The sequence below is a fragment of the Lactuca saligna genome, chromosome 7 (assembly GCF_052625555.1).
Source record: "Lactuca saligna cultivar CGN05327 chromosome 7, ASM5262555v1, whole genome shotgun sequence".
In the NCBI taxonomy this organism is placed as follows: Eukaryota; Viridiplantae; Streptophyta; class Magnoliopsida; order Asterales; family Asteraceae; genus Lactuca; species Lactuca saligna.
The window spans coordinates 36,501,674-36,523,040 of record NC_136423.1 but is presented as its reverse complement, the minus strand read 5'-3'; the positions used below and the strand labels follow the sequence as shown (position 1 = coordinate 36,523,040).

The following is a 21,367-nucleotide window of genomic DNA, read 5'->3' as shown; positions in this document are numbered from 1 at the left end:
CATGATCTGTAGGACCGGTTTTTCCACAGAGACTTTGAAAATGGATTATTATTGTTCTTTTTATCTTGCATTCAGTATTACGTATGATCCTTTATTATAGATGTGATATGTTTTATATATGTTGGTAATTCATATTTCCTTCATGATGAGGTTGATCTTCCCTTAATCGTGGTGACATAAATGATCTTTTTCGTAGGTTTGTTCGGTGCCATTAATCCTGAATGTTCCATGGTGAAGTTGTTATTATATGAAACTCGTTGATTCCAAGCCATGGTTTACATTCTGATTTGTTTAATGTCGACACTTTAGAGGAGCATCAAGTAAATGAGATTTAATTGTCTAGATTATCCAGTGAATGATTACAACCAACACAAACACAAACACAAAGAACAGATCTAGGTTACATATGTTTACATGTTTGGATATAAGGGTTGAAGAGAACTAGACTTGGTGTCATGGTCATCTTTTGTAAAACCAGACAACACTGGTGTGGATTTCCTTGTACCTTGTATGGAAATGAAGATGTATATTGTTTCAAGTTGATCTACATATGTTTGTATGTATGTTTCATGTTTCATGTATATGTAAGATCCTGTAAACACACATTAACAACATAATTAATCACATTTTTTTTTATAATGTCAAATAATACAAAACACAAATAAACACAAAAGTATGTTGCTATTACCAGTTACTGAGGAATCTGAACAACAACCGAAGCAATTAAGTATAAACACATGGAAATTGCAGCTCCAGCAAGAAAATTAGAGAGAAGTTGTCGATCATTTTTGGTAGGTATAAAAACTGATTTTAATGTGTTTGTTAATTCAAAAAGCCTGCATGATATCTGCATAAAGTGAAAAATAACAGATTTAATATGTTATATGATAAAGATAAAAAAAATTTAAAAAAATAAAAAAAAGATTATTAAGAACAATAATAATTTTGCTCACCAAAACATATACTGCAGTTGTAAGCATATAATTGAGCATAGGATAATTTGGGATGAAAGAGAGAAGCCACTTTGGTTGTCCATTGGGAATATCTGATCTGTGTTATTGGGAAATAAAATAAAATAAAATAAATAAACGAGGGCAAATTTGTAAACTTACGACTTTAATGGAGTACGAGAAAATAGTAATATGCACCTTAGCCAGATATGGAATTGGGATATATACGTCTCCAATGTGATCTTACCAAGCCACCTATTAAAACATAGAAATTGTACATTTTAATTTATTTTTTTAAACCAAATATGCATAAACGATATATTCATAATTTGTAGAATTAAAATAGCGAATAAGGGAAGCTTACGCAAAGAGGGTTAATGAGAAATTCCTAAGGTGTTGAGTGAAATTTCGCAGGCAAATGTACACACTGCAAGAAAAAGAAATGACTATTTTAACCTTGCATTTAGCCTTAAAATATATGTAAGTAATCAAAAAGGAATCAATTACACACGTTATAGGTATCCATGATGTGTAGGGATGATATTTGTTGTATGTAACCTTGTCCAATTTGTATATGTATTCATACCACATATATCCAGCCTGAAAATAAGCTATTATAATTAATATAACCTTTTATTAAAAAAAAAATTAAATTAAAAAAAGATTTATTCTAACCAAAACAGACAGTGAAACAATGGTTGCTTTAACAGAACGTCTCCGCTTACTATCAGACTCCTCAAGTTTCTCCATCCACTTTTCAACCTGAGATTTTACAACTTCAAAGGTTAAATACAAGAAATAGCAACGTACTTTCATTTATTTATTTACTATAGCATTCTATAATAAACAAAGAAACGAAAGTAGGTTGCTATTTCTTGCATTTAGGTTAACTTTCAATATCTTACATTAGGATGAAGATATGCATATATCATTCCAATGATCCATATATATCGATCAAGCCCAGATCTGAAATGCCACTCATGTAATCGAGGGAGATTCGGTTTTGCAGGATCATTATACCCTGTAAAATCAAGAAATTACTCTCAAGGACCTCATTTTTAAAACTAAAAAAAACTTAGTTTTGATGGAGTAAAATTAAAATTAACCTAAAAGGAATGTCAATGGGCTCCAGATGAATTCAAAAACTCCTGGAATCTCCCAAACCAAGATAACCACAAGAAAGCATGAAAAGATCTTTGTAATCATCACTGATTTTATCTCATTATATTTGCTACCAATAGCAAGTGCTCCATACACCATAAGAGTAAAAAGTGTGTGCATTGGACAAATGTAGTAGAGCATATAATCATTGTCAAGTACAATGCAACAAAAGGCCACAAAAAAGTTTAGCCTCCACATCATCTGCAATAGAAAAAAGTCAAAAACAATAATATTAAGTTTTAAGATTTAAATGACGTAAACGCCCCTGTTAATTCTCATCAGTACTAAAAGTTTACCTGAGCAAAGCGTGCAATACTGAAATCTTTGCGGATGTAGTAATATGAGAAGTTTCCAAAACCAGTCATCCAGACATATGCAGCAATAAACACACGAATAGCATTATATATCTCTGTAGCAGCAAAGTAATGATACATCAGAAAGAGAACCTGTCAAAATTACACCAAGGAAAAAAAGGGGTGAGGGAGAATTACAATAATACCCTTAGAAATATTCGTGTATGTTGTTATTCATAGATAAACCCTTAGAAAACTGTTGTTTTTATGGAGAATGATATAATATTAATATCAAGAAAGCTGAATTCAGAGTAAAGATATTGAGAAAATTCTTGCCTGCATCCATCCTTTCCATTCCTCTGTCTGATGTCGATTGAGGTATAATATTGATTTTCCAGAGAATGGTGACTTGTCACTATGTTTCTTTAAAGAAGTCATTGCTGAAACTATGATAAGAAGAATGTATAGGAAGAGGAAAAGATCGCGATTGTAGCTCTGTTTAAGAAAAAGGGTATCAACTAAAATGCACCAATAAACATAGCCTGGTTTTCAGTTGGTGTAAACAAGGGAAACAAATTCACCTTGGTGGATTCTGCAATCAAATTGGTGCGATCACATATATAGAAATAGAACAAAATTCCTCCAAATTCTGATCTGAATAATGTTGTATAGATCATAAGCTTATAGATGAAAAAAAAGTATCAATATAAAATCTATCACCAACGAATTCATATGACTTACATTGCTCTCAAGGTTGCTCGATTCTCCAGCAAAAAACAATCCTCCATTGTCAGAAATCTGCAGAAAATAAAGGTACAGTAAGTAATGAGGATAGTAGAAAAACAAAATATGGATATTCATCAAACTGATAGACTTACCTAATTAAGTTAGATTTAATGGCTGTAACAGGCTGTTTCAATGATGATGATGATCTTGTGACACCTCCTTCCAACAAAGCAGCTCTGTCATCTTCCTCCTTTGTGTTGGTTTCCAATTCAACCAAATTGTTGTCTGAGTGACTGTTCACAGAAAACAGGTGTGAGTATTTCAGTGATGAAGAATGTATCTTTCCATGTTCAGGAAAGATATGGAGTATTGTAAATTTGTAATTATGATCTAAAGCTTTCACTGTATGAATAAAATTACACTTTAGATGCCGATGATAACTTTTTGTACTCCAACCACTCAGAATATATCCAAGCAACAAAAATGGGAATGATTGCAAGCAAGAAGGAAACCTGCAATAAAACAGTGCCAGATATCATGGCAATGAATTTGTATCAATGATGCTACGAGTGGAGCCAATGGATTGACCTCTTATTTAAAATGATTTCATATATACAGAGGTAATGTCAATGGTGAAAGGGAAATTTTGAGATCGGGTATTAGAGCAACTATCTTCAATGTTGAGTGAAATGCTTAAAAACTTACAAACAGAAGTCCAGTATAAGTTCGTTCTCTAAAAGGATCTAATCTTCCAAGAGTTAACAGTGAACTAAATAACTCATTATTACATAAGTTTTGATCCTACAATGGAATTCATGGAGCATTACTGAACATATCATATCACACATTCACACTTAATGAACTTATTAAAGTTCACACACTGATCTGGTGCTCAAGAACGAAACCAAATCCGAACAACTACACATCGTGATCAATGGAAGAGTATATCAAACAAGCATTAACAGTTTTCATGTTTACCTGGCCAGCTGTTAAAGGTCCAGAAACAACCATTTTGGCGGGAGAGATTAGGAAGTGAAGAGATCAGTAAGAAACAAGAATTCAAATCAGATCACGATGCATGATCCAATTAGTTCATCGACCAACGCACACTAGTATAAATCTGTACAAGTGTCGGTAGGGGTAATGGTAATGGTAATGGTGCATATGTAAGAGGCAGAAGATAAAGAAACCCTAACTAATCGCAGCGAAGAAGGAGAGATCTGAAGCAACAATAATTTAGTAAATGGATTTGTTGGGATTTGGGTTGATTGTTGAAGTCGTCGTTTGCTTCAAGAAATGAACATGACGACACCGTCGGGGGAGGTGTCTCCGTCGGTGTACGGAATCCGAGTCAAATACTACATTTTTTATGACCCGCCAATCGTGCCTCAGTCTGTCAGTCACGTATTTCCGGTTTATTGAACTCAAATTTAATTTGTTCGTTTAAATGGTGACGTGTTTTTTTATTTAAATCCTTTCCAAAAAATCAATTATTTTAAATTCTTTTTTGACATATGTGTTTTACTTTTATCTAAGGATGAGCAAAATGACCGAACTGACTCAAACCGGACCAGACCCGGGAACCGGCTTCGGCCAAAATCAAGAACCGAACCGGTCCAGCGGTTCTACCGGTTTTTGTCATGTCTTCAAATGTTGGAACCGATTCTCGAAAAATAGCATCATACGGTTCCGGTTTTGCCGGTTCTACCGGACCTTCAGGCTCTATTAATACTAGATGGGGTCATTTAGTCTCGATCATGGTTAACGTTCTTCTTTGGCGTGTGCTTTGGATAGGTTACCTACTAGGAACAACTTGGATGCCAAAAATATGGATTTGCCCTCGGTGATATGTGCTTTGCGTGTGTCGGATATTGAGGACGTGAATCATGTGTTTGTTTTTTTTTATGTGGCAAATCAGATATGAATTAAGGTGATTAGATGGTTGGATCTTCATTTCCCCATTTTCTCTAATATTTTGGAGTTATTGTCTTTGATTGATTCGACTAGGGTTAATGCCGAGAAGAGGAAGGTGTTGGAAGTTATTGTGTTGACCTCATTTGGTTCATATGGAGATACAAATACGAAAATATTGTCGTGTTCAGTTTGCCACTTATGCTTAGGAGTGCCCTTTTTGAAAACATTGTTATTACTTCTTTTCAATGGTTTGATGGTAGATGTAATAGAAATCCTATTATTTGGTCATTGTGGCTTCAAAATTCAATGATCTAAGGCTCTTTGCATTCTTTTTTTCTCTTGCTTCTTGCTAGATGGTTTTATTTTATTATATTAAGGTGTTCAAAAAAAAGAGCTATTGCATGAATAAGTACGCAATTTTGTATTAGGATACTGCATTTTTTACCTTTATCTAATTACTGTATAATTTTGTTTATTTCTAGTACGAAATTCAGTTTGTAATTAATGGTTCATTGCTTCTTTTGTAAGCAGTGTATTTAATACAATTTTTGATGTGGGTTCTAACAATTGTGTTTCATGTTGTTTATCATTTTTGGGTATTTCTTCGTCTCATTGCTGATCTTGTAGATGTCAATATCTAATATTAATTATAAATAACTAATGTAATAATTAAATATAAGTCAACTAGCCAAATGCTATGCAAAGAAGATGTTGGACAAATAGGAAATGCATGGTGATAACAAAAATAAACTCAGATATTTGTTGGATCATTTAATCGTTGTCCTTTACATTTATTTTCGCTTTATGTATGAGAATCAAATAATTATTTACAGTATAATTTGACATGAAGTCAACATAAACACCAAAATTCTAAGATACAAAAAATGAAGTACTAGGTTGGTATTTTGCATTGTTAGAAATCTTAGCCCTGACAAAATGTAGAGTATAATGTGTATTTATATATACAACATCCATAAAATGGATATAGATGACGAAGTTGGTGGTTTTCGGAAGTTGTTTGCAGTTACAAGACAATTATAATGGTTTCAAGAAAATTCTATATCCAAAATTTTCTTTAAGGCACCAGAAATTAAAAGTTAAAATTAAAGCATATTTTTCTCAAGTCAAATTTACTTGAAAATGGGTTCTGCACCCCTTGATTTTGCAAGGATATGGGAAGGGGCGACGATATGCTAAAACACTAAAGTACATCGTATATCCTTTCAGGTCAAGTCCTAATTACAACCCCCAAAACTTGAACACTGAAAATATACTTGGTACGCACTGGGTAATTTGTTCCAAGTCAAATTTATTTATTATATATTAATATGTCACTTATGGAGATGTGTTTCCACTCCATGTCGAGTCTAAAATAATGTTGACCTAAAAAGTGGCCATTGACCTTGCAAGGCGTCGTGGCCCCTTTGATCCTCGTTATTCGTCATGTGCGGATCAAACTTGTTTTATACAAGTGTGCACTTTGCACCCACGACTTTTATTAAATCATAGTTAGATCACTTTTTATACTCGTATAAATTCCATGTGCATCAAAACATTCAAGTTATACTACATATATGATAGTTTTGGCTATATAATAATAATAATATTCCTTATTATTATTATACCCAACATCGACTTATGATGTCTAAATAAATAAATAAAAGCATCGACGAATCTTTATATTAGTCCACTTTTTTATTGAAACAAAATTTGGATCATGTAGTTGCATTGGTCAAACACTCAAACAATAAGCAAGGCGGACACTTCGGTGGTTAATTGTGATGTGATCGATAGTCTTTTTGTGTTAACTAAATTCATTGACAAATAAAACCACCATGTTTTAGGTATTCTATTGCTTTCTTAATTCGTTGATCCATCTACCAAGATCATTAATTAAATTGTCATAATCAAATATTAAGTTTTATATAACTAATTAGATTATTTTCACTTTCTTACTTGTTTGGGGTCCATTTTAATTGGTTGATTCATCTGTCAATAGCATTAAAAAGGAAGGTTTATGTTGAAAGCTACATTACTTAATTATACTTAAATACAGTTTTTTATGAGAACTTTCAACTCTTAATCAATTAACTAAGTTTTTTTATATACTACTAGAATCATGAGCTACACATTAACAATATAAATATGATCTAGAGCCTAATGGAAACAATCCCGTCAATCACAACAACAAAAAAGAAACAATCATGTATATCATATTAAATGTTTAACACATTGAGCCCATTAAGTCAAAAAAAAACAACCCCTTAAGTCAAATTCCCAATAATAAACCATTCACTAAAAACCAAGATAACTCCACATACTTTGATCCATTTAATGTTTCTACAATTAACACCCAAATCTTTCCAACATCCAAAAGACTTAACCTAATTCCACTAGTTAGATGAACACAAAAGAATGTTTTCACTCCATAAAATCTCATTCATTACTCCTCCTCCAATCCCATACAACATCATAAGGCACATCTTTCAACTCCCCACCTTCCGGAAGCTCACAAACCCTCTTAAAAACAGCAATTTGTGATGCAAAACCAGGTTCAACCCCTTCAACTCCACCAACACCACTAAATTCAACCCCATAATTGTGCTTTTTGGCAATTTCGGATGCCCAGACTTGAAATTGCTCACGTGTCCACTCGAATTTATGGTCAAAGTTGCGAAATTTGCAAGGTTTTGTTGGGTTTTTGTCTTCTTCTTCTTCTTGACTTTGGGGAGTTGACTTTTGAAGTATGACATTGTATTCGTAATTTGGAGTGGAGACAATGAGAAGTTTTGGTAGAAAAGAACTCAAAACAATGTGACCGAATAAAGTTGCTTGATCTTCCGACATGTGCTCGATCACCTACAAGATAAATCAAGAATGTCTAAAATACCCTTTTCGAAAGTAATTTTTTAAATGATCAGATTAAAACTTTTGTAACATTGAGGATTTTGTTTACCTCTAGGCATGTTCCAATATCACATCCGTATAATCTAGAATCAAAAGTTGTGATAGAACCATCTAGAAGCAAAGCAGATTTAATACAGCTACTTTTGATTGGAACACTTGAATTGTTGCTTAGTTTTGAATGAAGAGTCTGTAAAACAAAATACAAAATAATTAACCGAATAACAAAAGGGTAAAAAGGGAATATCTCACCTTTGCTGCACGAGCTAGGGCTTTTACTGATATGTCGACACCAATAATTCGTTCAAGAGATGTTGGATAATCCAATAATGAGTCCAATAAGCTTCCGGACCCACAACCAAAGTCAACCTACCAAAAAAAAAAAACAATATATGATCTTCAAAAAGTGTCCCTAAACTTGAACATTGAAGAAAAAGTCTATAAAGATTTGTGAATGTACCAAAAAAGTGGCAGAAGAATCTTTAATTTGTTGAACTGCATATTGAACACGTTGTTTTGATAAAGAAGGATTGAATAAAGCTTTTTCCATTCGGTCTTCTAAGGGTTCTGTAACCCGTAGCAAAGTTGTGGTGTATTCCAGGCTGCAGTTACCTATTTATTAAAATATGAAAGGTTAGAAATAGAAACATAAGTTTTTGGAAGGAATGGAATCGGTCAAAGGAATTGGAATCTGGCGGAATTGAATTCTGTCCACCGTTTGGTTATCATCGAGAAATGGAATGGGATTCATTAGGGGGAAGCACGAATCTAGAGTTAAAAGGGTATTTTAGTAATTTTAAGAAATGCCCGGAATTGAATTACATGGGTTTTAGGATGGAATGTTGAAATCAATCAGTCAAAAGGATTTTGTGAATTTAACCGGAGTTGAATACGTTGCTCATCCGCAACCAAACAAATGTGGGACTTGAATGGATTTGACTTTTCCAATTCCAACCAAACATGGTACTGGAATGGAATTGAATTCCATGGGTTTTAGGGCGGAGTGTTGAAACCCATTGGTAAAAAGATTCTGTGAACTACAATGGAATTAAATTTCCTAATGAATTTCAACCAAACATATACAGGAATGGAATTGAATTCCGATTCCGACCAAATCCCACAAAATACTCATTTGCAACCAAACACATGACTGGAATGGGATTGAATTCCATGGGTTTTAGGACGGAATGTTGAAACCCAGTCGAAGTATTTTTGTGAATTTCAACGGAATTACATTCCATAATCATTTGCAACCAAACAAACAAAGGACCGGAACGGAATTGAATTCCAATTCCATACTCACCTGATGATAGTAAAACCGAAATCCGTTCGGAATCACCATTGGCTGCAAAGATCAACTCTCGAGGGGGCAACTCGGTTCTAAAACAACCCGATTGTCCCACACTCATTCCACCCACAACCGCTTCAAGATCCGGAATCACCGCCTCACTCCCCAACTCAAATTCAAATTCTTCATTTTTCTCAATTATTTCCCTCTCTTCTCCACTAACCAACCACACACAGTAACCCACACACACTAAACACCCATTCGACGGAGTAATCTCCGATTCCACCCCTTCAATCCGATACTCCAACATCTTATCCTGATTCCCACCATCAAATCCCAACATCTTTTCATAATTACCCTTAATTTGCACCAATAAATCCTTCGAGATATGTTCGGGGTAAAAGACGAGATCACCCTTGTTCCCATTTATCGTATCTCCATCCGTATTTAAGAAATCATTCAACCATGAGAGGACTTTTAAAGAGGAATGTTGGATAGCATCACTTTGTTTCTTGTACGATTCTTGAGGGTAACAATGGAATATCAGATTCCGATCTTTTGAGAATATTTTTACTTCGGATTTGAAGGATTCTTCGGATCCCGGGGTGGTTTTCGCGGTTGTTGTATTGGAAAAGACGGGCTCCGGTAAGTGGTGCTGGCGGCAGAAGGTGGAGAGGATGTCCCTTGGAAACATTCCCCGCCAGTTACTTCGTGTCCCGAATTTTAAGGGCAATTCAGCTGCAAAAATGGCTTCACGTGACAATTTATATATACCCCTGGGTACCTTGTTCAAAAGTAACCTAACAACAATATAAGCAAAAAAGAAAAAGATTTTAGAAATTTATAGAATAATTTACAAAAGTGGTCCCTGTGTTTTCTGATTTTTACCATGTTTAGTCCAAAACTGAAACCTTTTTTCGATTTTGGTCCACATTTTAAGGTTTCATATTGATTTTGGCACCTAGGACTTTCAACTTTTGGTCTTTATTGCATGGTTTCAGGTATCAAGTTTGCTATGAAACAGTGGAAATAATGATTAAAAGTGAAACTTTGGATTAAACATGGTAAAAACCTATAAATATGAGCAATTGAGAAAAGGGATAAAAGTAAAAACCTATAATATGTGCAAGAAGATACATCTTCATGGAAAAGATCATAAGACTTCCATAAGTATCCAATAGTAGCCAAGATTGCATCCCCATATATATTTTGACCACATAAATAACTTGCTCTTGTATTTAAGTAAGTTTCATCCAAATAACCTTCTTTTACCTCATTTCCAGATATCACATCCAATTCGTGTGATTTTGGAGCACAAAAGTACAATCTTGTTTCTGATGAAGCTTTTCCAATGCCCCTGAATTCAAAAAAAGTCAATGTACTATAAAAATATTTTCAACACCAAATAAAACAGTCCATACCTCGAGAGCAAAACCCTAGAAGCATCTGGAACTCCAAGTTGTTGAGCAATGGCATCCATGTAATACTTATTTGAAGAAACATCAAGAGTCAAAGAGTCAACACTCTTATCAACCATATAAGGAACACGAATAACCTTGACATGAGTTCCTTTCTCACAAGACACTTCTACCAATTGCAAAACTTCTGGAGGGTATGGAGTTACTCTTTTTAGTGACAAAAGTTCTTTAGAACAGAATACAGTATCAGATAATCTTGCAGAAGCTTCCATTATAATTGAGGTTACATCTAATGGTTTTAACTCAACCTCGGGTTTTATGCTCTTACAAAGATTAGAAATCTTTGAATCATAAAAGGGCATAATGGAAACAGGGACAAAACCGTTAAGGTCGCCTTCTCTATGCAAAGATGCCCGAAAATGACCACTCAGTGGATGACAGATGGCATAAAACTGTTGGTCAACCGAAAAAGCATACAAGTAAATAGTATTATAAAGGTGAATAGTGTGTAGAAAAGAACTTCAAGATTTGAATCCACGTTGGACATGACAAAACAGGGATTTGTTACTAATAGATAGAAAGAGATAGGAATGAGGGTGAGGGTATTCTCGTCTTTTGCACAGATAAGGAATAGGGGTTAAAACTTAAAAGTCAGGTACCTCATTTGAGAATAAGTAGGAAAGCCGAGATACCAGTTGATCTGATGGATTTTTTACTGGAGGGTCACTTAACTGCAAAAAAAGAAATATAATTTAATATCAATCGATATAAATTAAAGAAAAAAAGTGTCCATTTGGAAAATATTCAATGCCTACTTGAGATATTAAAACACATGATTCCTGATGACAGAATTGTCTATCTCTTTTTTTTCACATTAAATGGGGTCAAAAATTTTATCTTCTCTTTTTCCTTCTTGAAACGCATAAAAGATGTCATTTTTCACAATAAACTTCTTCAAAAAGCACAATGCACTTTCACCATTTTACTGATTTAGTAAATAAAGAAACAAAAAATACAATGTACCTTCTCTAGTGCCTTTTCTGCAGCATTATGCATAGCATCCTTCTTTCTCTTGAAGACATCTGACACAACAGATAAATCAGGAAGTTGTAAGCAGCAACGATATAGGCAAGGGCCTTTCTGTGGAATAACAAGCCCTGGACATCCATTTGATGAAAATTCTTGAATTTCCTCTATATTATAATGTGCTTTATCCCCAAATCTTTGATGTATAATAGCCTTAGGATTCACATTCACAACTTCCTTCTTTGCTTCCATTTTATACTCCTTCAATACCAACTATTCTGATTAGTATGTGTCTGCAAAAAAAAGCCTCTCATGTATCAAAAACAGACATATAAGTCGTTTAATGATTCATTAGTTTAACAGGTAGGGAATACACACCAAAACCCAAGTCTAATCATGCTTTCGTTTTTACTTATGGTGTCCATATTAAGTCGAAATGAACAAAAAGGGTTGTTTCTGCAAAAGGGGGAGAAACAACCCTGTTTCCTAGACAATCAAAAGTAAAATAAACCAAGTTGCGGTTATTGATCACGTCTGATTGTACATGATTTTTGGAGGAAAAGGAACAATCGTTAAGAATTATAAGAAAGAGTTAAAGAAAAAGGAAGACGTTAACGAAAAAACAAGTAAGATCAAATGGGAAATGAAGTTACACGCCATTGAGATGATAGAGTGACAAGAGAAAGTAAAATCAAAGTCAGGAAACACGCAAATAGCAGCGATAATATCTCCTTGATTAAGCGATTGGACATTAGAACAAAGTACACGGAAAAAAAAGGAAGGGAATCATCCTATCTTGTTCATTATGAGTCGCATTCACAAAAAAACGAACGCGATTCCTACCCAACAGATATCGTAACATAAAACATTAAAGAAATGGGGAAAATCAACGGTGAGTGACAAGTAAGTTATCGTTCAGTGATCAGAGATTCCTATAAAGGATAAAAACAACTTTACCTTCACATTTGCAATGCAAAGAAATGATGGTAGAAATGGAAAGGCATGAAGGGTTTAGTGTTTACGAAAATTTTGCAACGAACAGGAAGGAGATGAAGACAAATTTGTACAAAACGTCGATTTTTTGCAAGTGGGGTTTGGTTCAACTTCCCCTAAAGAATCGTGTTCTTGGGGTTTTAGAGAGGGTTGATGGAAAAAAGCTGATGCACTGGGAATTTTCTTTTACTTGTAGATTGACCAAGAAGCCCTTTCGAACCTTTTCCTTCTTCATTTTCGAACAAAAAAATAAAAATTAAAAACATCCGCAGTTGACTTGAAGTCTAATTTGTATTAGGAACATTCATGCCCATATTTTTGTTCGAAAAATGGGTTTACATATTAATTTTTTTAAAAAAAAGAAATTGAGGGGTTTTTATATTTCTACATATTATTAAAAAGAGTATTCTTAATTGACCAATAAAACAATCAGAACTTTGATTGTATCTCAATCTAATAATTTTCACCCTTATATCAAACTGATGAGATCATCTTCTCAAAATAAAATTCAAACATTTAATTATAAAATCTTTAAATTTAGCAATTAAATTTCAAACAAGATTATATTTAATTATAGAATCTATTCATACTTTCTAAAATATATTTCACAATTCGAGCATAACTACATTTAATTATAGGATCTTTAAATTCAACAATTATGTTATCAGTTAAAGCATATCATTCTATTTATATATGAAGTATCAAATTATCCATAAATCTGGCCAGAAACAAGAATAACCGCCCATTTTTCTCCTATATTTTTTTCTCTTAAACCATAATTCAATAATCCTCTTCGTCCTCGTGTCAATGGTTGTGCTTCAATTGATGTTTTGTGTGTTCATAGGTGGTTCCTTTTTGCTCATGTATTCTTAGAATTTGCATGTTGTCTCTTCCTTGCATCTCCAATTATGACCTCTGTTTTGGCTTCACACGAATCTCTACAAAATGAAGTAAGCATCTCCTTCAAGACATCTTTTGAGAATATGCCATCATTTACCCTAATTAATATTATTAATATTTAACTCCCTTAATTATAGTTTTTGGCTTCAAAATTCAAACTTGTTTGGTTTTTTTCTTTTTAAAAAGCTCATTAAATAAGCATATCAATAATTGTGTTATCTTTAATATATATTAAAACAAAAATCTTATGACAGCATCTTAAACAATTTAGGTCATTGATTGTATTTCAATCCTATATTTTCCATCTTTAGATCAAATTGCTGACATCATCTTCCCAAATAGAATGTATTTAATTCAAATAAAAACTTTTCAATTTTCAAACAAAATTAACTTGAATCCATTGAAATTTAATGTATTTAATTCTAATAAAAACTTTCCATATTTTAAATCTTGAATTTCCAGTTATAAAGATTTTAAAATGGTCAACTTTAAAACCATACTACTAAAAACCATTTCAATTAAGGCATTAAATATTAACCATTAATATAAATCCATTTATATTAGCAAATCATTAATATAAAATTCATTTTTTATTAGAAAACCATTAATACCAAAAAATCAAATTCAAATTATCACATACATATACAATTCATCCTTGAATCTGCAGCTCACACTTATTTTCAATCATTGTTTTTTTTCAAACCTTCTCTTACAACATCATTCTTATTGATTATAACTTTGATCATCATTTTGTGCTTCAAACCTTCGTTGTTGTGCACTAGAAGGTAGGTACCTTCTTTCGCTTTTTTATACTTTTTTTGATTTTTTTTGTTCCTGTATCAAATATATGTATTCATATATTTCGATTTTCTTTGTCACAACTTACATGAAATCGATTAACAACTTTTATAAAACTTTTCAAACAAATAAGAAAAGTTATTACGTACCTTTAATCCAGAAAAAAAAAAAAAAAGAATGTACTTCGATGGAAACCAGTTAAAACATCATATAGCAAAGTACTTTGATAGAATGACAAATGTACTCTACACATTTTCCTATTCATGGCAATCAATTCTTTTGTGTATTCGTTTAGCATAATACATCTATATTTTTATCCGAAGGGTAAATCATTAATTTAGTATGTATAATGTTCATCAAAAGTGTAAATCGGTAATTTAATTCAAATATTGATCAAATCGTGAGCCGCTACTATTTATGTTTGTTTGTTTATCTCAACCTGGTTACTGTTTTTGATTTTATATAATATCTTAAATTGTTGGTTGAATTACAAGGATTGCAATCTTGATATAGAACTTAAATAATTTGTTAAGATAAATATATGGTTATACCAAATAGAAAATGGAGGATAAGGGTATAATATGAATAAAGAGATATTTTTTAGTGTTTGAATGTAAATGAATATCTTAATATGATGGTTGAATCACAACATTTCTAAATTTAAATTGAAATCATAACTAAAGGTTATTGATATTATTAGATGGGTTTTTTTTAATGTTATGATTTTAAGGTTTAGGGCAAAAAGGTAATTTTATTTGTGATAGAATAAAGAATGAAATATTCAAATTTACCTTTTGAAGGTATCAATAAACTCCTAAATTTATGTGATTTATTTTAATCTGATTACAAATTAGATGAAAGAAACATTTAAGTAAGGAAACATAAGGGCAAAAGAGTAATTCGACTTAGGAAACTAGAAAAACATTGGGCCGAAAAAGAAATTCAACAATAGATATTGATATGACACGTATACTAAAATGATTTTTTAGCATGATACTTCTATTTTTTATCCGAAGGCTAAATCATTAATTTAGCATGGACTATGTTCATCAGAAGGGCAAATTGTAATTTAATTTAAAAATGGATCAAATTGGTTGTTGTTACTATTTTTGTTTTTTTGACTATCTCAATTTGGTTACTGTGTCTGGATTTATTGTCGAATATAATAACTTCATATTAAACCATTTTTAGGAATGTACGTGTAAAGTACATTGTTATAACATTTTTAACAGTAACCTGTTGTGATTTTTTCGTGTTGTAAATGTCTTTTAATTTATTTTTTATTCACTATTAAGGTGATGGATTTTTATAAACAATTTAATCTAGAAAAAGTTAAATTATAATTATTCGAAGTTGTATATTTTTCTATAGAGTAAATACAACCTTTCAAAGATTATTTTCTATGACTAAGAAAATTATGTTTCTATTTTTGAATCTCATAAAACATCGCATAAGGGTTTTTTTGGCTTAACATATTACATCATTAAATCAAACAAAACAACAGTGTATAACTTTTCATATTAAATGTTTAACCTAATAACTTGTACTTGATCCTCACCAACCTCTATAAATTGCAATGGCTATGTTATTTTTTTACAAATTATAGCAACATACTTACCATGAAAAAAGAACTTTTAATTTAAACTAGAACTTAGGTTTTTATCAGTAACAACAATATACAACACTTAATATCAACATTATTGCCTACATATTAATACATGAACTATATCAAAAGTAGGCTAAGAAGTTAGAATCCAAATTAAGAATGATCTTATTTCCTTAAATATAAGATTTACGGTATTATAAACAAAAAATTTATTTGATTCTTAAATTTTCTATTTGGTCATTTTTATATGTTGGAATCAAATTGCATAATTACAATTAAGATTTTTTTATTAAACTTTGTATACAGGTTTGAAACAACAATAAATATATTGTCGAAGGAACATTTTTCAAAATAAATGCATAATCTAAATACATGTTAATTTAGTTCATTTCATATACTTTACTGTAACATTTGATTTTTTTTAATGTTACATTCAAAAGATGGGTTATTAGAACATGCACCTTAGGTGTTTGACTAAATGTGTCAAAGAATCTGTCACAAGTTCTCTACGCTCACCTCACAACTAGGTATAAATTTTGTTTTTTTTTTCTAGATTTTTAGCATCATGTGTTTTTGATGTTTGCAACTTCGTGGTGTTACGTGTTTTTCTTTTGTCTCATCTTAGGTTTTTCTATCGCTGATAGGGTTTCATTTTATTATTATTATTGTAAACTATCGATTCAATCTATTGTACTTTGTTATGACTTTTATCAGTGTGATAAGATTCTAATAAATTGTCAATTTCTTGATCTTTTAGAAAAAAATGTTCTAAGTGGATTATCATATACTACTGTGGTATTATATTTTGTTGATTAAGCGGTCTATGATTTGGCTATGATAGTTTTTACAGATTATGTTTGGAGTGATAATTGTTCCTGTCACAAAAAATACATCCAACGAAAAGTGAAAGACAATTTTTTACATTAATACCCTCATCTAACTTTAAAGGATCTTTTTTCATTTTTGATGGCATGTAACAGAGTTTTGGCTAAAATATTCAATTTTGTCGGCATATAACAGGTTATAAATTAAATAATGGTATTAGATATTCTTAAATTATTTTGCAAAAGTGTTATTGATCTCACAAAAGGCAAGTCTCATGTATCTTTTAGCATATTCATTGAGTTTAATAGTAATTCAATAGTTTCTTGTTTATATTTGTTTTTTAAAAAATGTTAAATCTTGATTTAATTAATGTAAGTAAGCAGGTAGTAAAGGTGCAATGTATTAAATATGGGATGATCATGGCTATGTCAAGCCAAAATAAATTTCTAAAGCAACAAATGTTATATTTAATAGATAAGCACTTGTAATGGAGAATACATATTATATTTCCCAAATAAATAATCAAAAACTAACCTCATCCCCAAATAAATTACATTTTAACTAACATCAATAAATTATGATTATAGTGTCTTGATTTTTATTTACACATTATATAGAGTCGGTTAATATATAGTTAGTATTTTTATATTCGTGTCGTTTTTGAACTACAAAAATTATATTCAAATAATAAAAATGAAATGGAACATATACGATGGAAATAATGCAAAAATAAACTTCAAATTAGGTCTGATACAAAAAAGTAGTGTAAAACTTATTTCTAAAAGCAACAAGAAATAACAGCGATTTCAAAAAGAAATGAGAATTGCAACGAACTCTTCAAAACTATCAAGAACGTATAATATAGGATGATAATAATGCTAGAAAACACCGAGTTTGGTCTCATGTGAAAAAAGTAATTTTATATGAAAGTAGGATTGTAGTAATACTAAAAGAACCTATATGTTTTTTATCTGATGCAAAAATGGTCGAAATATACTTCTAAATCGGTAAGAAATAGCAATGAACTTTTATTTCATCTTGAATAACCATTTAGTAGTTATATGTAAAAGATATAAATATTCAACAGTTAAGACCATCGACCTTACTCAAATGTCTGCATATATCTTGAAGTAAGCATTCATTTTTCCATTATTTTATCATTATCATAAAATAAAATAAAATAAAAAGACATCATGTGTTTAAATTGTTTAATTCGTCTCATAATAACAAGTAAGTTGTGTGCCAATTATGTATTTTGACATTTTCAACGAGCCACGAGCAATATCTAAATCGACAAACATAACTGTTTTTATATTTATTTGTTAGAGTTTCTTTATATTGAATTAATATTGTGGGGGGGGGGGGGGGGGGTGGTTCCTTTCGAATAAACATAAATAAGTTGCTATTTTTTGAAATAAACAATTCTCTTTTGCAATATAACCATGAAATAACAATGTATTTTGAAAGTACATTGTCAATGTTGGATTATACTTGCGTAGACCCGTTTTCACACATGGTTAGCACTATATAGTTGTTTACGATGTCACAAGTAAAAAAGGTTTGAAGGTACTTTGTGACGATTAATATTATTCAACTAATAAAACAAAAAATATTGTCTACAAAAACTTCCTTCAACGGCTATATATATTTACCAACTTCAGTATATTTTCTACACATTTCAATAATACCAATAACCTTGATTTTTTATAATTATTTTGCAATATCTATACACAATAATATTTTCTTTATACGTTCCCCGTGTTTAACGCGGGTCATAATCTAGTTTTAACATAAATTTAGAACCATATACATTATCAAAATAAACAAATTTATAATAAATAAAAAATTAATCGTCCAAAACATATTTGTGCTCTCGTATATAATATCTTTGTTTTGATATATTATACGTCCAAAACAAATTTATGATAAATAAAAAAATTAATCGTTAAAATGATATATAGTTGGAAAAGTTGAACAAAAGGTTTAATGTTATCTCACATATATATAGGAGGCTCAAAAGGAAATGGGTGTATAATTAAAAAGATTTTTTTATTTCGTGTTTGTCAAAACTAGTCGGCAGCTGAAATTTATAGTTTTTGTTTATTATATAAGTATTCGGCAAAAATAGTTGGAAACTTTTGAATATATAGATTACATAAAATGACACTTATTTAAAAAAGATAAATAAATAGATATATTTTGAAGGATAATTCTAAAAATTAATTAAAAATATTCAATAGCTTTTTCTTAAACACTACATGAAAAGATTTTTAGATTGTAAATTTTTTTGTTTAAACTAATACATTGCTCAAGAGTTTAATTTAAAGAGAGAAAAAAAAAGTGAGAGGATTGTTAAAACTTCATTGCTCCTAAGTATAGTTATTGAAAGGAAAATAAGAAAAAGAAAAAGAAGATTTATATTAATTTCACTTATAAACACTTCTCCCAAATCGGGAGGAATTAGAAGAATGGAAAGGAAGATCATTTCCTTTCTTTTCTTTGTTTGGTTTCTTTTCTTTTCTTTCTTTTAGTGAACTCGGGAGTGAAGCATAAAAGTTAAACGTTTGTACTCCCAAACAAAGTTTTTTGTTTAAAGCGGATTTTTTGCTAAAAGTTAAAAACAATAAGCTCTCAAACGCTTGTTGCCAAACACACGCCTAGTCTTATAAAATTTGTAACACCAAGATTTTGCTAGTACGCTCAATGGGTGCAAAGGTAAATCAAATTGGCTTCACTTCATTGTAGTTGTATGTGTGTATCCCATGGACACGAATGCATCATCGAACAACCAAAAAATCATGGGTTTTTTTTGTCGAAAATAACTTTTGGGAATGTAAATTTGCAAGGGACATGTCATATTGCATCCTCATCCGGTGACAAATCAATTTTCCTCACGTATCAAACATGATGTTGTTATTCTTGTGGATGGGATTTGGTTATTCCCTTACTGTTTCCAGTTTGTTGTTTGGGCAAGGTGATTTGCTCAACCATATAAGTGATGTGGTGGTTAAGGAATGAGAGTCTTTAACCATATAAGTGATGTGGTGGTTAAGGAATGAGAGTCTTTAACCATATAAGTGATGTGGTGGTTTAGGAATGAGAGTCTTTAACCATATAAGTGATGTGGTGGTTAAGGAATGAGAGTAATTAATGCAATTCGTTTCATGGATTTGTAATTCAAAAAACATCATGTAAAATGAGATATTTTATAAAATTGTATAGAAATATGTTTTATTGCTATTACTAATTTCATAATACTTGGTTGTTTTATAAAATGTCAATTTTCCTTGTAAATTTACAAGCTCGGTAGACAGAGTTTTTCATATTGTTTGTACTAACTTGTTTATTTCCGTTATAATTTATATTGATAAGCCCCAAAAATAAGTTTTGCGGAAAAAAAACTTTCAATGATGTATATCCTAAGAGGTGTATTATAATCGTTGGTAATTATTTGTAAGTCTTATTGATGCTATAAGTCAATACTTATTTGGTGTAAGATCACATTGAAGATTATTGGTAAGCCTTATTGCTATTATAAGGCAATATCCTTGGATAATATATATCCAAAATGAATTTTAGGGTGAATTATGTGTTATATACTTGTGGCATATAGGTGGGCCATAAGTTGAGTGTTTTCAGTGATAGTCAGATATGTTGATATGATGTGTCGAGTAGATGTTGAGTAGCAAAATTTAACAGGTGTAATTTACTACATAAAGAATATTTTATGGTGTTGTTGAAAGATTATCAGAGTCGCATAATGAGTGTTATGTAACTATGTGTTGAAACATCCAAAAAATATGGTCCAAAAATTTCATTTTTAAATCATCATTAAAACCATAGTTAACAATTCATCACATAAAATCATAAGTCATGTATCTCAAAAAATAAAAAACAATTGTCAAACATATGATAGTAAAAACATCCCAGGCTAAACAAATGGTGTGTGCATTGCGGTCATCCCGAGCTCTTCCCATTGCTACCAGAAGTACCTGAAACCAAAACTAAAAAATGTAAGTACGAAGCTTAGTGAGTCTCCTCAAACTACTACATACCATACACATAATCATATTACTAGGAGATACAGGCCCCTCCTACACTCTGCTAACTAGGAGATACACGCCCCGCCCACACTCCGCTGACTAGGAGATACGGGCCCCGCTTACACTCCGCTGACTAAGAGATACTGGCCCTGCCCACACTCGGCTAACTATGAGATACGGGCCCCGCCCATACTCAGCTACTAAGCATACATACAAATATCACACAGATAAGAATTATAATCAAGTCTATTAGTCAGTCTTATATCCATACTCAAATAATGTTATGAGATACGAGCCACACCCACACTAAACTATCAATAAGACACAGGCCCCGCACACACCCAGCTACTAATCTATAAACATAACATATACGGGCCGGCCTTAGTACCTTCAACCCGTTCAAACTAGGACTAACTCACCTCGCAAAGCTGACTGTCGAATCTCATGGTAAGGAATCTTTAACGCCTGCTCCACCGACTCTCAGCTATCATTATCACAATGACACTTAGTCAAAATCCAATA

General features: G+C 31.6%; 2 protein-coding genes across 5 annotated transcripts; both read right to left on the bottom strand.

The window, feature by feature from the left end:
* Positions 1–312: 312 nt before the first annotated feature.
* LOC145005335 (protein REDUCED WALL ACETYLATION 4-like) lies at positions 313–4,531 on the bottom strand. The gene is made up of 16 exons (XM_078964415.1): positions 4,109–4,531; positions 3,551–3,642; positions 3,283–3,423; positions 3,146–3,202; positions 2,986–3,058; positions 2,741–2,899; positions 2,408–2,557; positions 2,057–2,312; positions 1,856–1,971; positions 1,626–1,712; positions 1,462–1,550; positions 1,315–1,377; positions 1,149–1,205; positions 954–1,050; positions 689–847; positions 313–592 (listed from the first exon to the last, which is right to left on the bottom strand). Exons 1-15 carry the CDS (start codon positions 4,139–4,141, stop codon positions 692–694), a joined length of 1,626 nt encoding a protein of 541 aa, XP_078820541.1. The 5' UTR covers positions 4,142–4,531; the 3' UTR covers positions 313–592; positions 689–691.
* Positions 4,532–7,308: 2,777 nt separating this feature from the next.
* On the bottom strand, positions 7,309–12,873 carry HEN1 (double-stranded RNA binding protein-related / DsRBD protein-like protein). 4 transcript variants are annotated; one of them, XM_078963552.1, is made up of 10 exons: positions 12,638–12,873; positions 11,678–11,973; positions 11,347–11,385; positions 10,658–11,106; positions 10,351–10,593; positions 9,252–10,036; positions 8,409–8,560; positions 8,201–8,317; positions 8,001–8,138; positions 7,309–7,903 (listed from the first exon to the last, which is right to left on the bottom strand). In XM_078963552.1, the coding sequence occupies exons 2-10, from the start codon at positions 11,930–11,932 to the stop codon at positions 7,481–7,483; spliced, it is 2,601 nt and encodes an 866-aa protein (XP_078819678.1). In that variant the 5' UTR covers positions 11,933–11,973; positions 12,638–12,873; the 3' UTR covers positions 7,309–7,480. The 4 variants fall into 4 exon arrangements, with proteins under 4 accessions (XP_078819678.1, XP_078819675.1, XP_078819677.1 ...); XM_078963549.1 differs by having other exon boundaries at positions 11,314–11,385; positions 12,638–12,872; XM_078963551.1 differs by lacking the exon at positions 12,638–12,873 and adding an exon at positions 12,334–12,356 and having other exon boundaries at positions 11,314–11,385.
* Between the last annotated feature and the right edge of the window lie 8,494 nt (positions 12,874–21,367).

What these genes read in the sequence shown, in the direction of transcription:
- LOC145005335 (XM_078964415.1), bottom strand. Translation starts at nt 4,141, where the DNA reads ATGGTTGTTTCTGGACCTTTAACAGCTGGCCAG. An exon ending in TTGTTTCACTGTCTGTTTTG is followed by an intron (nt 1,551 to 1,625) that starts GTTAGAATAAAT and finishes GCTTATTTTCAG; the next exon opens with GCTGGATATATGTGGTATGA. An exon ending in TTCTCATTAACCCTCTTTGC is followed by an intron (nt 1,206 to 1,314) that starts GTAAGCTTCCCT and finishes ATGTTTTAATAG; the next exon opens with GTGGCTTGGTAAGATCACAT.
- HEN1 (XM_078963549.1), bottom strand. Translation starts at nt 11,932, where the DNA reads ATGGAAGCAAAGAAGGAAGTTGTGAATGTGAATCCTAAGGCTATTATA. An exon ending in ATTCTTCTGCCACTTTTTTG is followed by an intron (nt 8,318 to 8,408) that starts GTACATTCACAA and finishes TTTTTTTGGTAG; the next exon opens with GTTGACTTTGGTTGTGGGTC. An exon ending in CCCTAGCTCGTGCAGCAAAG is followed by an intron (nt 8,139 to 8,200) that starts GTGAGATATTCC and finishes TTTGTTTTACAG; the next exon opens with ACTCTTCATTCAAAACTAAG.